The sequence below is a fragment of the Molossus molossus genome, unplaced genomic scaffold (assembly GCF_014108415.1).
Source record: "Molossus molossus isolate mMolMol1 unplaced genomic scaffold, mMolMol1.p scaffold_m16_p_5, whole genome shotgun sequence".
In the NCBI taxonomy this organism is placed as follows: Eukaryota; Metazoa; Chordata; class Mammalia; order Chiroptera; family Molossidae; genus Molossus; species Molossus molossus.
Window position 1 is genome coordinate 113,011,706 of NW_023425388.1, and position 18,413 is coordinate 113,030,118.

The 18,413-nt window shown below is 36.1% G+C and overlaps 1 protein-coding gene across 1 annotated transcript; it reads left to right on the plus strand.

Annotated features, from left to right (window-relative positions):
- The first annotated feature begins 16,625 nt into the window (after window positions 1-16,625).
- LOC118617409 (40S ribosomal protein S12-like) lies at window positions 16,626-17,110 on the plus strand. Its single transcript, XM_036243328.1, has one exon. It carries the CDS (start codon window positions 16,703-16,705, stop codon window positions 17,099-17,101), a length of 399 nt encoding a protein of 132 aa, XP_036099221.1. The 5' UTR covers window positions 16,626-16,702; the 3' UTR covers window positions 17,102-17,110.
- Window positions 17,111-18,413: the final 1,303 nt, after the last annotated feature.

The following is an 18,413-nucleotide window of genomic DNA, read 5'->3' on the forward strand; positions in this document are numbered from 1 at the left end:
GACCACACTACAAAGTGAAGTAAGGCGAGAGCAGAATGAAGTGTTAAAGATTTCTTTTTAAAATTCATTGGACATACACACCCCAAATCAATGACCAGTGCATAATGCACTTCAATCATGGAAGTGAGGAAATGCATTAATGGGTGTCAGAACACAGATTAAAAGGGCATCACCCCAGAGCCAACAGCCCTGCAAAACGGTAAAATTCAACTGTGAAAGAGTTCTTGGAGATTCACGATGTCTGCTACTCAACATTTTTCACTGCAAACTACCACACTGAATATTTGGCCTTCATTGCTGATTCTTTATTTCATAATATGTTACCATTGTTGTTATTATTATTATTGTTATTTTGTGACAGATCTAGAGATAGATATTGAAGGTTTTCATTGTTTTTCTTAAGGTCAAGTCTTCTTTAGTTGAAGGGGATAACTTCAACTAATATTGGTTTATTGGAATAGATTGAGAACAAGGAATGTTAAATTTAAAGTATGTATAGGTTTTCCATACAGGAGAAAGAGGAGTTGGGGGTGTTGAGAGCTATGGGAAAATTATAGACACCAAATAAAATCCAGACTGTAGTCTGGCTGGTGTGGCTCTGTGGACTGAGCATTGTCCCGTGGACTAAGAGGTCCCAGTTCAATTCCTGATCAGGGCACATGCCCGGGTTGCTGGCTCAATTCCCAGCAGGGACAGCAGATCAATGATTGATGTTTCTCTCTCAATGCTTCTCTCTCAGATCAATGTTTCTATCTCTCTCCCCCTTCCTCTCTCTCTAAAAAAAATCCAACAAAAACAAAAACATATTTTTAAAAAATCCAGAATGCACAACACAGATTGCATAGTCTGGGCCCTGCCCACTTTTTCAACTTCATGTCCTCCCACGTGAAGCTGGCTTCCTGCCCCTGTGACACACAGGGCCACATGCTTGGTTTAAGGCTCTGTTGTTGCCATTCTGAAAGTCTCAATTTTATCTTTGAGTTTTTGTGTTACGAAGTCCTGTGAGACAAGAGAGCATGCTCCTGAGCAAGAGAAATATATGCAATGTATGAACCCATCATTCCTTGATGCCTTGTTTCCTATACCCTACAAGCACAACATTCCGCTGGATTCATGAGTATGTGGGAGTTTAGTTAGGCTCAAAGCGAACACAAGGTCAGTGTGATGTGTCTACAACCGAATAAGTGGAGGGTGCTGACACCCTCCAGAGGCATCTTTTTTTTTGGTACATGCCCCTAACGGGAACTGAACCCGGGACTCTCTGGTCTGCAGGCCAACACTCCAACCACTGAGCCAAACCAGCCAGGGCAAAGGACATCTTTTTTTGAACCAAACCTTGCTTCCAGTGCAGAAAAAGGCAACAGCCTTCTAAGAACAGATAAGACCAAGGACCCTATTATACCCTTTCCTATTCTACTCCCCTGCATTGGTCAGTCACGTTCACTGAAAGGGATGGTACAGATTCAGAGGGAGAGATAAGGCAGCCCATAGTTTCCACTAGTCCCTCTTTCTTATCCATCAGTAAAAGCTGAAGGTAAAGAGCGTTGGAAAAATGTGTTTGTGTCAAGAAGGTTAGTAAAAGCAGTTGAGTTAGTTTTAAGCAGCATTTCCACTTATGCTCTGGCTGGTTCGGCTGAGCAATTAGAGCATCGGCCCAGGGTCCAGAGAGACCCAGTTTCGGTTCCGCTCAAGGCACGTACCTCAGTTGTGGTTTGTCCCCGGCCCCCATCGGGATTGTGTGGGTGGCAGCCAGTTGATGTGTCTCTCTCACATGGATGTTTCTCTCTGTCTCGCTTCCTCCCTCTCTCCCTCTCATTCTATCTGAACATGAATGCAAAAAAAAAAAAAAAGTCCTCAGATGAGGATAAAAAACAAAGAATAAAATACATATGTGTATATGAGCTATGAAATACAAATTGTGTAATTTCGGTGATTCTGCCTCCAAGGTAAATGCTTTTATATTTGTATTTTAAAAGTAGCATTGCCCAATATAAAATAAATGGGAAAATTATACTAATGGTTTGAAATGATAACTTAAACAGTTTTAAGTTAGATTGATATCAAATAACAGGTAAAAAAAAATCATTACAAATCAAAAGAGACAATGGAACAAAGGAAAAGATTGTATCTGTTGGCCCCTTTAATGACACGTTTTCTTTGCTTTTGACTAAGGAGGCACAATTTTATATTGCAGTAGGCCCTGCAAAATAACCCTGCTCCCCTTTGACCACTACATGAAATCATTCTTTTTTTTGTTTGTTTTTAACAAATTCTATAGTTTTTCTTACCTCCAGTCCTTCTACCAAACTCTTCCTCACAGGCTTCCTTCCCATCGAGGGAAATGTCCCGAGTTCTCTATCACTACTCCTTGCTCATCTTCCAGCACTTACTAGTTATAATTATTTATTAATTCTTTAATCTATTTTCCAAAAAAAATTCATCTTCCCAATTACCTTGTAAACTCCTCAGGGAGAGAGCCTATAATCTGTTTTTTTCACTAATGTGTACTCAGTATGGATAGAGTAGTCAGCCAATTAATATTTGTTGAATGAATAAATTAATTAGTGGAAGTTGAATTGAAGGAAATCTGTACGCGGATAATGAGAAATATAACATGTCATTCTAGAGAAATGTTATTCCACAGATTGTCTTTTATAAGGATCCAAAAAAGTATAGGACACCCCGTTAAACATAAAATTTTATTTGCTACAACCTGTATCTCATCCTATATTTTTATTAGCTCACCCTGGCAACCTTATCCTAAAAAACAATTGTAAAAAGGTTTATCTTTTTTTTATTACCTTTTTAATAGGTTTTTAATTGATTTTAGAGAGAGGGGAAGGGAGAGGGAGAGACACTGGTGAGGGAGAGAAGCATTGATAGTCGGCCTCCTGCACTCTCCCTACTGGAGATTCAACTGACAACCTGCAATGGAATCGAACCCGAAACCTCTAGGAACATGGTGCACAGGACAACACTAAACTAACTGAGCTACCCTGGTCAGGGCAGGTTTGAGTCTTTAAATAAAGTGTAAGCATGATACTAGCACAGTGTGATAGTTTAAACCTTGTTTTAGTTATAATAAACAGAGATCTGATGAAAAATATACATTATTTCCATCAGAAAAATGCATTTTCCTTCCTAAGGGAAGGTTTACAGACTCTAGCACCCATCCTTTCTGGTCTCATAGTTCCATATCTAATTGATCTTAAAATCTCCTAAATATGCCAGGACCACTTAGCCCAAGGCATCATCTGTCATTTGGATGAATATAATGGGTTCTTAACTGGTCCTTCCTTAGTCCTTATCCGCTTCAGTTCACCCTCACATAGCTTCCAGACTCCAGCTTCTCTCTAAAATATATTTTGTCATTGCTCTCCCCTATGAATATCATTGCATTACCTATAAAAAAGTCTTTACAATGACATGGTAAATTTTGACTCTTGCCCACTTGATGATAGCTCATTTCTTTCCATTTCATTAATGCTGGATCATTTGCAGTTTCCAAGTGCTACTCTGCTGTTTTATAACTCCACTTGGTAAACGTACTGTTTGCTAAGCCTAGAATGTACTCTCACTCTATTGGTGTGTGAAAAAAAATGTTTTCCTTGATATTTTAGGGTTCCTGGTTGGGTCTGAAAATTGGACTGACAAAGACAGATAACAGAAGAAAGGATACAGATTTATTTCACATAAATGTCACATGACATGGGAACCTTCCCAGTGAAATAAAGACTGAGGTAGCAGTTAGGATGAAGTGTTTTTATGCTGGGTTTGAGGAAGAGTCTGCTGTGGTAGGAATATGGTGGGTTAGAGTATGAGTCAGCGTTGGAAACTGAGGAAACACAGGGCCTGTTTGTCAGGACGCTTCTCAGTATCTCTTTGTCCTTGGAGATAAGAATGCTTATTTTCTTGTACTACAGGGAGGGCATATCTTTCACGAAGGGTTTATGACCTGTTTCAGGGAAGAAAGATGGAAAAAAGGTCAGAGTGACCTTCCTACTTTGGTCATTTTCTCAAACTTCTTCAGCTTAAAATAGTTAATGTGCCAAGGTGCCATATTTTGGGATAGCATTTTCTGAACCTCGTCATTTTACTAAGAAACCATTGCTCTATGAAGCTTTGCCAGAATTCCTTCCTCATCCTTACCTTCTCCACCTACGCTGACTTGGTTAATAAATGTGCAAACTCAATAGGGATTGTTTACTCATCAGTGGTTTTCTATAGTCCCTGTAAATCTTGGAGCAATGACTCTCTATCAACTTTGTATTGGTATTACTTGCACAGTGGCTAACATAGTTTCACTCAAAATTTTGACAAATAAATAAATATCTACATGTATTTAATTATCATCGTTAGATATACCAAACCCACACACATTTTACTTTTTATCAATAAATCAAAAAACAAATGAAAAGTTGCAGAGGTATTTACCATGGGTCAAGATAGCCCATTAAGGATTTATTTTTATAATAAATACCACAACAAGATAATGTGAGCAATTCTTAGTGCTTTGCTAAGCTCTAAGCTTATAAATATCTGTGACAATCTGACAGTTATTACACATGTGATTTCTTTATGTGAAAATACATCAATAAATACAATTTAATGGAGCAAAGTGAAATTTTTTATAATGTGTGAAAATCATTAGGCAAATACATAATTTTTCGTTCTTTCTTTTTGTTTTCTACATGCTAAATTTCACAAGACATGCTAATCTAGTAATAGTGGTTCCAGTTTGCTTATAAAAAATAAATATAACTCAAATAATTTAGAAATATATGTGAAGCCAGTTATTTTTATCAACAGCAGAGTTCATAAAGTATGAATGTAATGACATTCTATCAATATTGCCTACCTTGTTCAAGGAGACTACTCATTAAGAAAAGCTATAAACTCGTTGTCATAAGGGATATATGTTATTTTCTAAGTTAAAATTGTTTGTAGTACCCAAGCAATGTATGACTACATTCTTATTATGAAATTTAAGCAATCACATGTACAAATGTTAACTGTGAACCCTCTCTTTTTTGTGGAACCCCCTCACAATTTCAAATGCCCTTCCAAGAGGTAACTATAGCTACCATCATGGTGCCTAATTTGAAACCCTTCTTTTGTTTTGCATATAGAGTTATGTCTCTCTAACTATAGGTTTTCATACAAATAAAATTATACTGTACACACCTATCTAGAAAATACTCAATGAAATTTGCCATGAACACTAGTGGGCTCTCCTTTTTGGGCTAAAAGTAGTATCTATTGGAGAAGGCACTTTTCTTTCTTCCCCACACACCGTCTTGTAGGATTAACCCATCCATGATTCCTGAGTGGTCCCTGATTGTTTGAGCTAATTAGCATATCCTCCTTTGGGCCACAGGGACTGGTTTCTGGACGGGCGCAAACCCATCTGAGTCAATGAGAAAGAAAGGAGCAACATGATTGAGAAATGTGAGAAGCTATAATAGTTACTTTGCAAAGTCAGGGGATGATGCCTTTTTCTAGGCTAGACCTGATTTTGATTCCTTTAAAAATAATCAATGAAGCAGAAATTTTAGGGCATTGCTGTTCCAATAGATCAATGAAAATGTAACTGATTGCCAAATATTGCCTGTTCAAAATATTACACAACACTAAAATATTATACTCTAGTTTCAGTGTGCTTTCTGTGAGAGTTCTTATTTTTTAGTATTTCCAAGCAGAACTAGCTACCCCATGTCCCCCTCCACACATGCATACATTTTGCAGGTGGCCTGGGTTTCTACTTCAAAGGGAGTTGGATATTCACTCTCTTTTATAAACCATAATTGACAGGAATAACATCCAGTCAAAACTTCATCACCTAATTTGAAATGAGTTTAATGAGTTAGTTTCTTCTCTGGCCTTCATGACCAATATTTAACAGCAAGTGGAGAATTATTAGATGAGTCTTTTCCACTGGAATTATATGTTTGATTGATAACACACTTACGAGTTGATTTTTCCTTCAGTAATGTATCCACAGATGTTAGGATGAATTTTTAAAAAATTTATTTTCTTGTTGCGAATATTACAGATGTTCTCCATTTCCCCCTCTTTGCCCCCCTCCACCCAGCTCCTACTTCACCCCAGTCCTTTACCTGTCTGTGGTCTGTGTCCATGGGCTATGTTTATATGCATATAAGTTATTTGATTAATCTCTTCCCACCCTCCCTCCCACCTTACCTCTGAGGTCTGTCAGACTATTTCATGTTTCCATGTCTATGGTCTTATTTTGTTCATTAGATTACACATATGAATGAGACCATGTCATATTTGTCTTTCTCTGACTGGTTTTATTTTGCTTAGCATAATACTGCCCAGGTCTATCCATGCTATCTCAAACGGTAAGAGAGCCTTCCCTTTTACAGCTGTGTATATTCCACGGTGGAAATGTGCCACAGCTTTTTTATCCACTGATAGGCACTTGGGCTGTTTCCAGATTTTAGTTACTGTAAATAGTGCTACTATGAACATAGGGGTGTGTATATTCTTTCTGATTTGTGTTTCAGGATTCTTAGGATATATTCCTAGAAGTGGGATCACTGGGTCAAATGGCAGTTCCATTTCTAATGTTTTGAGGAAACTCCATACTGTTTTCCATAGTGGTTGTTCCAGTCTGCGTTCCCAGCAGTGTGCTAGGGTTCCATTTTATCCACGTCCTTGCCAGCACTTGTTTGATGATTTGTTGATGGCAGCCATTCTGGCAGGTGTGAGGTGATTCCTCATTGTGGTTTAATTTGCATCTCTCTGATGATTAGTGATGTTGAACATTTTTTTCCTAAGTCTGTTGGACATCTATATGTCCTCTTTGGAGAAGTGCCTATTCAGGTCTTTTGCCCCCCCCCCCTTTTTTTTTTTGGTTATTCCTCACCTGAGGATATTTTTTCATTGATTTTTAGAGAGAGTGGAAGGGAGGGAGGAAGGAAGAGAGAGAGAGAGAGAGAGAGAGAGAGAGAGATCAATGTGAGAAAGACATGTTGATTGTTTGCCTCCCACTCACTCCCCAACCATGGCAAGGATTGAACTTGGGTGCACGGGCTGATGCTGTAACCACTGAGCTCCACTGGCCAGGGCAGGTCCTTTGAACATTTTTTAAAATAGCTTTTTTTGTCTTCCTCTTGTTGAGTTGTATGAGTTCTTCATATATTTTGGAAATTAACCCCTTATCAGATGTATCATTGACGAATATGTTCTCCCATTCCATGGGTTCCCTATATTTTTTGAAGAAGGTTTATTTTGCTTTGCTGAAGCTTTTTAGTTTGATGTAGTCCCATTTGTTTATTTTTTCCTTTGTTTTTCTTGCCCTTAGAAATATGTCAGTGAACATTCCTCTACGTGAGATGTCTGAAATTTACTGCCTATGTTTTCATCTAGGATTTTTATGGTTTCCTGACTTACATTTAAGTTTTTTTATCCATTTTGAGTTTATTCTTGTATATGATGTAAGTTGGATGTTTAGTTTCACTTTTTTGTATGCACCTATCCAATTTTCCCAATACCACTTATTGAAGAGACTGTTTTTACTCTTTATATGATCTTGCATCCTTTGTCAAATATTAATTGACCATATAGGATGACTTTCTTAGGATTAACATTATCCTTCACCTTTTAATCTAGACAAAAGTAAATCTTTATTAAATATGTGGATAATATAAAGAAAACTTCAGGCTTACAAAGAATATGATCAGTGTTTCTCAAAAAAGATAGGACAGCCAACTCATTTTATGAGAGCTTCTAGAACAAATTCTCTTTCTATTGGAAATGTTCCAGGTGAGGGAGGATGTGGTCTTGTTTCTTTTAGGACAACCCTACTCCAACACCCATTATCCTTCAATTTTTTTTTTTTTTTACTTAAGCAGTTTGAAACAAGTCTTTGTCTATTGCAGCTAAGAGTCCTAATTAATAGAAAGTCTGTGATACAAAGCATGACTTCTAATCTTCAAGGGATTTATAGTATAACTATGAAGACAGATACTGGGAGAGAGTACTATGATTGCTGTTTTGGCCTTTGTAACATTTGTACAGTGTCTGGAATAAGTGAAAAATCATGAAACATTTTTGTTAAAGGAATAGCAAGAGAGAAAGCCCCAAGCAGATCATGCTTGGCGTATTCCACTTACAACAAGAAGGCCAGTGTTAAAGAATTAAGGAAAGCAAAAAGGCAAGTGTTAGTCACCAAAGTGAAGATATTTACAGGGGCCAAATCACATAAAGTTTTATAATCCATTGAAAGGACTTTGAGTTTTACTCTGAGTAACACCAGAAGGCTCTAGGAGCTTTTGAGCAATATGTAACATGATCAAAGTTATGTTTTGAAAGGTTACTCTGGCGTTCAAGAATATGGTAAAGAATATCTGTGGCCAGGATGTAAATAGCAAGACCATTTCAGAGAGTATACCAATAATCTAGTAAGTGATAATATGGCTTGAACACAGGTAGGGAGCTGAGAATGGTAAATTTTAAACAAACAAAAAAAAATCAATAGGATTTGTTCATGATTTGGTATTAATAAAAGAAGGAGGTAAAAAAAAGCATTAAGAAAAATAAAGAAAAGGAAAGCATTAAGAGTTTGGGTTTGGGTTGTGGGAAAATGGCGGTTCCATTAATAGAGATAGAAAGTTTGTATGAAAGCAGTTTGGGGATCTTGGAAATGAAGAGTTTGGATTTGGATATTGGGGCATATTATACTTGAGATGCCTATTAGGCAAATAGAAATGACAGTAGGCAATTGGAAAAAAGTCTGGAGTTTGAGGAAGCGGTCTGGGTGGCTGAGATACATTGGGAGACATTATCATATAGATGGGATTCAGAGGCATGAGTCATCTGAAATCACCAAGAGACTGAGTGTGGACAGAAAAGAACAATCCTGGAAATAAAGCCTTCGGGCACTTACATTTGGGGTTGAGAAGATGAGTAGGAATCAGCAAACGGAACCCAGAGGAGGACCAGGAAGAAAGTGGTACCCAGGTAACAGAGAAAAAGAGTTTCAACAAAGTAACTTACCAGTTCTGCCAAATTCCATAAACTAGTCAAATAAGGTGAGTGAGCATTGACTATTTCATCATGTAGAGGTCCTTGAAAACCTTGACAATAGCAGTTGGGTGTAGTGGAGGACAAAAATATTTACAAAGTCAGTTCAAGCAACAATGAGCAAGCTGGATCGAGGAGGATGTGACTTTGGGGCCCCTTTTTTTGGGGGATCATCATTAGAAATTATTTTTATGACAATTAATAAAAAATTTATTACTATTATTAAATTTTTATTTTTATGTTAATAAAAAATCTGTTAGTAAGAAAAAGCAAATGACTGGGAAAAAGAGGAGATAAATATAGAAATAAGGTCCTTTGCGGGGGGGGGGTAGTATTTAGTATACATGAGAAAAAGTTAGGCTTAGAACATAAAGATTTTATTTATTATTACATATTTATGATAGGAGCAAAGGAAAAATATACAGGTACAGATATAGGAAAGTTTGTGAATTTGGTGGTGAACGTGGAGCTTCCTGAACAGTCAAAAATGAAGCAAATAAAACAGGACGTGGGTGTTAAAATGCAGCAAAACTGAGAATTTGGAGGAAACGGAAACTCAGCACCAATAAACATGAAATCTCCCAAGAATTCCACAGAAATCTTGAGGAAAGCAACTGGATTCTCTTGCTGACATTGGGTGTGTTTTAAACATATAGATTCACACACACACACACACACACACACACACACACACTCACCTCTTATTATGCACAAATGAATATTTGATCTTAAGATCTCAAGTCAGGTAATTTGATACCAAGGTTGAATGACTGTGATACCTTGTGGAAAATTGAATCTTCTCTCTGGGCTTTCATTTTATCTGCAAAATAGAAGTAATATTACATTTACATGTAACTTGTGCACACAGAACTACACGTATCCAAATTCCTTGTGCACTTGATTTCCCACAGGTATCCCAGATATTCAAGATTGAAATTATTTTGCCTCTAATTTCTCCACTACATCACCTATTTCAAATGAATAGGCACTAAGTTACCTCTTTCACGCCCAAATATTTCACCTAGACTGCACTCCCTCCCCTCTCCCGCCATGTCAAGATTAAGTGATAAACAAGTCCTAAAAATTCTACGCCCTAAAATGTGTCACTGTACCATAATTTATGTTTTTGATATATGAATTCTAGGTCTTTGTAAATAAAAAAGCATGAGTTCATACACTTTTCTTCAGATTTTGTTTTAATTTCATTCTTATTTTTTCTAAGTTGTGTTTGTTGTTGTCATCATTGCTGTGTTATAATTCTTTCCTTCTTCCACAGGGCTTTGCTTTTATTTTATTACACTTAAAAAATGAATTCTCAACCATGTCAGCATTTCTGGTTCTATTTTTTTTTTAAATATAGTTTCTAAACTTCTTCATAAAATATTTATGTGCTGAAGATTTACTAATATATACTAACGTATACATAAGAATATCTTAGATTTTCTCAGCATTGTGGAGTGTTGACCTTCAAGTTTGGAAAAGTGTTTCTCTTCTAGATTTCATTCTCTCTCTGAATTTGAGTAACGAGTAAAGTAGCCTTATGAGTAATTGGATCTTTTGTGCAATTAGAACTTGTCCCTGTATTATAATTCATAACGTGGTTGAACTGAGCAACATGAAGTGAGTCATTTTACTGAGGCTTTTAAGCAAGTTATTCCTGCAGGTCTGCCTAAGAGGCTAAAATATGTCTGAATTAAAAAGAATGACAGGCTGCAATCAGGACTATAAAATAAAGGTACTCAGTAAGCAGCCCTATTATAATCAGAGAGTAAAGGACACAGATCTCTGTCTCGTGTGCAGAGGCAGAGGAAATGATGAATACCTTAGGTAACTCATTCCGCGCAAAATCAATCTTTCACTGTCAATTTTAAATGAACTAATTTGTTCACAAATCGGCTCAGTCAGTTTGGAAGCATACTCTGTTCCTTCATATTAGCAAATCCTTTAATCTTGACTAGTCCACTGAGTGAGAAATCTAGAAATGTGTTAATATGATTGGACATATGTAGTAGGATAAGAATTGATTCTTTTAATTACTGTCTGCTCAAGTTAGACTCCCTTTCTTGGCTGAACTATTGACCCACCAATATAACAAGAGAGTATTTTATGACTAACATATATCCAGAGTTCAAGTTAACTATTTATCCATCAATACTGCAGTAAACTTTCTGGAGATCAAATCCTGTATTTCTTTTTCAAGGATTGTTTAGCTTTAGATGCTATCATATGGAAAAAGTAAATGTATAAATATCTGAACATTAATCATTTGTACCATAACATAGCTGAAAATTGTGCATTGATAATGCTCTCACTATTTGGGGGATGCAAATTCTTTATAAACTTAATTGTCATTTATTAAAATGAAAAGGTGGTATCGTAGAATAACATAAGAAAAAATTTAAGAAGTACTGTGTGAATATAAGATTTTGTCAAGAGACACGAAATAAGATGTATGTGACTCTGTTTCTGTTATTTTACACATATTGGTAGTTACTGAATAAGTATGTACATTTTGATTCAGAAAGGGAACAATATAGAAATTTTGTGTAAAATGAATGTCTATAAAACCCAAAGATACAATCTACTTAGGTTTTACTTAGACACACTTAAAAATGTATGCTTAAATGAATTATATCTGCCTATGCTAAAACTATTGATGAAAATGTTGAAATCATTTTATATATTCATACGCATATTCCAGAGTATTTTTAAAAACATATTAAAAAGATTATCTCTATAAGTATTATCAGTTTGGCTATTTTACCATTAAAATTGTTTTTTTGGTTACAATATAAGGTAAACAAAGAATTTGAGAGCAGTGATATTTCTATATTGCATCCACAGCATGGTTAGAAATTGGGGAGAACTGAGTGCATTTAATTCATTCAGCAAATATTCTTACTACATCTTCTCTGTGCAATGTCTTGTACATGGCATTTTGTACGATTTCAAAAGCTGAGAGATATAATCTCTGATTTAAAGAATATTTTAATTTTAACTTTTATCTCAGAGGCTATGCATCATTTTAACATTAAAGTTAGGTGTACATTTCATCCAAAACTGATATTCTACCCTCCTCCCCTTAAAACTCTTCTGCCTGTAGCCTTCCCAACTCATTGGTCTCAACTCCATTCTTTTGGTTGATCAAAAAAAACTTGTTGTATTATCTTTTTTTTTTTTTTTAAATTGGATTCATTGGGGAACATTGGTTTGCCATATAGGTTTCAAGTGTACAATTCAAGTGAACATCATCTGCATGCCTATTGCCCCAAAGTCTCTTTCCATTCCCATTACCCTTCTTTTTCCAACTCCAGCTGCCTCCCCTTCACTCTGGCTAATACCACACTGTTTCTGCGTCTATGTGACATATAAATATATTTGGACTTAATCCTTTCACCTCCTTTTATCTAGCCCCTTAACCCCTTCCCTATGACAGCTGTCAGTCTGTTCTGTGCATCAATGCCTCTGGTTCTATTCTGTTCATCAGTTTATTTTTATTCATTAGATTGCACATATGAGTGACATCATAGGTACTTGCTTCTTCTGACTGCATATTTCCCTTAGCATAATACTCTCCAGGTCCATCCATGCTGTCACAAAAGGTAAGATTTCTTTTTTTTTTTTTACAGTCCACTGGTATTCTATCATGTAAATGTACCAGAGCTTTTTTATCCAAGCATCCACTGATGGGCACTTGGGCTGCTTTCAAATCTTGGCTATTGTAAAAATACTGAAGTGAACATAGGGGCGCATATATTCTTCCAATTAGTGTTTTGGTTTTCTTCAAATGTATTCCCAGAAGTGGAGTCACTGGGTTGAAAGATAGTTCCATTTTTAATTTTTTTAGGAAACTACATGTTGTTTTCCCTAGTGGCTGCCCCAGTGTGCATTCCCACCAGCATTGCACTATGGTCCCCTTGTTTCCATATCCTTAACCAACACTAGTTGTTTGTTGATTTATTGTTGATAGCCATTCTGACAGGTGTGAGGTGACATCTCATTGTGGTTTTAATTTGCATCTCTCTGATGCTTAGTTACATTGAGCATTTTTTCATGTCTATTGGCCATCTGTATGTCCTTTTTGAAGAAGTGTTTATTCAGGTCTTCTGCCCATTTATTAATTGGGTTGGTTGTCTTTTTGGTGTTGAACAGTATAAGTTCTTCAGATATTTTAGAAATTAACCCCTTATAAAATGTATCATTGGCAAATATGTTCTCCCATTCAGTGGTTTTCCTTTTCGTTTTGTGGTAGATTTCTTTTGCTGTGTGGGACCATCTTTCATTCCTACTATGCCTTCTGATTCCACATCCAATTCGGTAGGAAATAACTATTGCCTCTATATTAAACTTTATCTAGAATCAAGGAGTTTCACCTGCTTCATAGCTTTGTTAGTGGTTCCAGTTTCCACCATCCGTCTCTTGGACATTATATAGTCTCTTCATTGTTCTCCTTGCTTTGGTCTTTGCCTTACCCCATCCCACATTGTATTAACACACTTCTCAGTGATTCTGTTAAAATTTATCTCAGATCCTATCATCCTGCTGTTCAAAACCTTCTGTCTCTCTATCTTACTCATTGCAAATGGCTAAGAAGAAGGCTTCCAGGTCCATAAAGAACTTACACGCCTTCTCTTGTTTCTATTACCTTATCTCCTCCTCTCTTCACTCTGTTATAGTCACAGTGGCTTTCCCAGCTGTTCCTCAAGCACACTATTTATAATGCCGTAGGGCCTGGGCACCGCTATTGCCTTTACCTGTGAAGCTTCCCCCACAGACAGCCACAGTTAACATTTGCCAGTCCTTCAAGGATGCTCAAATATCTCATTCTCCATGAGGCCTGCCATGACAACCGTGTTTAAAATCGCAAGTTTCAACCCCGCAATCCATTTCCCCTTGTCCCTCTTTATTATGTTTTTAGCACTTAATGATCTCTAATCTACACTACGTAGTTGACTGATTTATTATGGCTATTGTTGATTGCCTGTCTCCCTACAGTCTCTGTTTTGTGTGCTGCTGGTACTCTGAACACCTGAATTAAGGTCTGGTACATGGCAACATTCAATATTTGCTTAATAAAAGAAGAGTTCACATTCATACTAGATTTTGGTTTAAGTGTAAATTATTTGCCCTGGCTTGTTTGGTTCAGTGGTTAGAGCATTGGCCTGTGAACCAATGAGCCTCGGGTTTGATCATGGTCAAGGGCACGTACCTCAGTTGCAGTTCATACCCTGCAGGTCAGGGTCCTGCAGGAGGCAACCAGTCGATGTGCCTCTCTCACGTCGATGTTTCTCACTTTCTCTCTTCCTCCTTCCCATTCTATCTGAAGATAAATAGAAAAATATTCTTGAGTGAGAATTTAAAAAAATATTGTAAATTATTTGCAGTTCTTGAGTGTGACTATCTTGTATTATGTTGTATTATATTCTTTGTATTTAGTTTCTCCTTTTGTTTCTAAAGATATAATACAGTTTTCCTTCTAAAGCACTGGTATTATTCTGCTGATATCTGTATTGGCTACTAACCATGATGCTACAGAATGAACCAAGTGCTAATGTATCTGTTTCACTAATTTTATCTGTGAATGTCATGATCCCTTGATTTGTGGCTGCAAACTCAGTGAGCTCTGAACTCTAAATCTTTTGGTTTGTTTGTTTAATGACAGCTATTGCTGTTATGTCTCATTTGCAATGAGTCCTTAAGTAAAAGTTATTGAACAATCTCACATTAACAAATCCAAATTTCCTATTTGTTTAAGATATTTGATAAAGAACCTCAAGTATTTTTAAATTTTTTAAACTCTTTATGCCAAAGTATAGTTAACAACTATACTCTACCTTTTGAGATTTATTAATAGTTAACTATTCTTTATGATTAGATACTTTATAGTTGTTCCATAAATGCTGTGAATTAATTGATTCAAATTATTTTTCTTTTGGTGTTAATTAATTAATATAGTAAGTTTTTGTTGTTGTTTTTTTACTTTTTCATTGAACTCATTGTGGTGACATGGATTAATAAAATTTTATAGGTTTCAGGTGCACAACTCTATAACGCATTATCTGTTTATTGTATTATGTGTTCAACACCCCACGGCAAGTCTTGTTCCATCAACATTTATCCCTCTTATACCCTTTTACCTCTGTCTTCTGCCCTGATCCTCATTTCCCTCTGGTAATCTATACTGTTGATTGTGTCTATGTTTTTTTTTTTTTTTTAATCTCTTCACCTTTTTCACATAGCCCTACAACCACACTCCACTTTGACAGCTGTCATTCTATTCTCTATAAATAAGTCTGTTTCTATTTTGTTTGTTAGTTTATTTTGTTCATTAGATTCTACATATGAGTAAAATCATATGGTACTTATCTTTGTCTGACTGGCATATTTTACTTATCATAATACTCTCCAGGTCCATTCATGCTGTTGCAAAAGGCAAGATTTTCTTCTTTTTTATGACTGAGTAATATTTCATTTTGTAAATGCACCACAGCTTTTTTATCCACTCATCTACTGACACTTGGGCTGCTTCCAAATCTTGGCTCTTGTAAATAATGCTACAATGAACACAGGATAGGGGTACATATAGTCTTTTGAATTTGTGTTTTGGCTTTCTTCAGATATATTCCCAGAATTATAATTGCTTGGTCAAAAAATAGTTCCATTTTTAACTTTTTAAGGAAACTCCATACTATTTTTCATAGTAGTTGTACCCAGACCTCAGCACTGTACTAGGGTTCCCTTTTTTCCTTGCCAGCACTTGTCCTTTGTTGATTTGTTGATGGTGGCCGTTCTGACAGGTGTGAGGTGATATCTCATTGTGGTTTTAATTTGCATTCTCTGATGATTAGTGATATTGAGCATTTTTTTGTATGTTTATTGGCAATCTGTGTGCCCTCTTTGAAGAAGTGTCTATTCAGGTTCTTTGCCAAATTTTAAAATTGAATTGTTTGGGGGATTTTTGGTGTTGAGTTGTAAAAGTTTTTAACAAATTTTGGATATTAACCCCTTATCAGAGATATCATTGGCAAATATGTTCTTCTATTCAGTGGGTTGTCTTTTAATTTCGTTGGTGGTTTCCTTTGGTGTGCAAAATAACATTTTTTTAGTTTGACCTAGTCCCATTTGTTTATATATCTTTTTGTTTCCCTTGATGAAGGAAATATATCAGAAAAACATAGTGACACGAGAAATGTCTGAGATTTTTATTGTGTGCATTCCTCTCAGATTTTAACGTTTTCATGTGTTACATTTAAGTTTTTAATCAATTTTGAGTTTATTCTTATATATGGTATAGGAAGGTGGTCTAGGTTTGTTTTTTGGCATGTATCTATCCAACATTCCAAACACCATTTATTTAATAGATTGTCTTTACCCCATTTTATGTTCTTGTCTTCTTTGTCGAATATTAATTGACAATAAAGGTGTGGATTTATTTTTGGGCTCATCATGCCAGTACTAAGTTGTTTTGATTACTGTGGCCTTATAGTGTAGTAGTTTGGTATCAGGTAGCATGATTCCTCCAACTTTGTTTGGCTTTCTCAAGATTGCTGTGGCTATTTAAAATATTTTTAGCTCTTTCCCTGCCCCGGCGGAGTTGCGCGGAGGCGGAGGCTTGGGTGCATTCAAGATTCGGCTCTCCCCATAACCCACCGCCATGGCCGAGGAAGGCATTGCTGCTGGAGGTGTAATGGACGTTAACACAGCTTTACAGGAGGTGCTGAAGACCGCCCTCATCCACGATGGCCTAGCACACGCAATTCACGAAGCTGCCAAAGCCTTAGACAAGCGCCAAGCCCACCTTTGTGTGCTTGCATCCAACTGTGATGAGCCTATGTATGTCAAGTTGGTGGAGGCCCTTTGTGCAGAACACCAAATCAACCTCATCAAGGTTGACGACAACAAGAAACTAGGAGAGTGGGTAGGCCTCTGCAAAATCGACAGAGAGGGAAAACCCGGTAAAGTGGTTGGTTGCAGTTGTGTGGTGGTTAAGGACTATGGCAAAGAATCTCAGGCAAAGGATGTCATCGAAGAGTACTTCAAATGCAAGAAATGAACAAATAAACTTGGTTTTTGTTTCTCAAAAATAAATAAATAAATAAATAAATAAATAAATAAAAATAAAATAAAATATTTTTAGTTCCATGTAAATTTTTAAAATATATGTACTGTGGAACATGCCATTTAATATCGTGATAGGAATTGTGTTGAATCTATAGATTTCTTTGGGAAGTTTGGACATTTTTATCATGTTAATTCTTCCTATCCATGAAGATGGTATATGCTCCCACTTATTTGTATCTTCTTCAATATCTTTCTTCAATGTCTCATAATTTTCTCAGTATAGCTACTTTACAACCTTAGTTAAATTTATGGTTAAGTATTTTATTTTGTGATGCAATTTTATTATTTATTTATTTTTTTTTAATTTATCTTTATTGTTGAAAGTATTACAGATTACAGATGTCTGATTTTTCCCCATTGACCCCATCCACCCAGTTTCACCCCACACCATGCTTTCACCACACTATTGTCTGTGTCCATATATGCTTATAAATTATTTGGTTATTCTCTTCACACTCCACCTCTCCTGTTGCCTCTGAGATTCATCAGTCTGTGCCCTGTTTCCATATCTCTAGATCTATTTTGTCAGTTTATCTTGTTCATTAAATTCCACATGTAAGTGAGATCATGTGATACATGTCTTTCTCTGACTGGCTTATTTCACTTAGCATCATACTCTCTAGGTCCCTCCATGCTTAGCATACTCTCCATGCTGTCTCAAAGAATAAGAGAGCCTTCTTTTTTACAGCTGCATAGTATTCCATTGTGGAAATGTATCACTACATTTTTATCCATCTACTGATGGGCACTTGGGCTGTTTTCAGATCTTAGCTATTGTAAACATGCAACATGCAATTTTAAATGAGATTATGTTTTATTTCCCATTTCTGATTATTCATTATTGATGTATAAACTGATTTCTGCATATTTATTTTGTATCCTGCTACTCTACTGAATTCATTTATCAATTCCAGTAGTTCGTTGTGGAATCTTTAGGGTTCTCTATAAACTGTATCATGTCATCTGCAAATAATGACATTTTACTTATTATTCTTTTTCAATTTGAATGCCTTTTATTTCTTCTTCTTGTCTGATTGTTATGGTTAAAATTTCCAGGAATATGTTGACTAAGAATAGTAAAAGTTAACATCCCTGTAATATTCCCAATCTTAAGAAAAACGATGGTAGTATCTACCCATTGAGTGTGATGTTGGCTCTAGGTTTGTGATATATGTGATATATGGCTTTCATTCTGTTGAGGTATGTTCCCTCTATTCCAACTTTGCTGATAGTTTTTTATCATA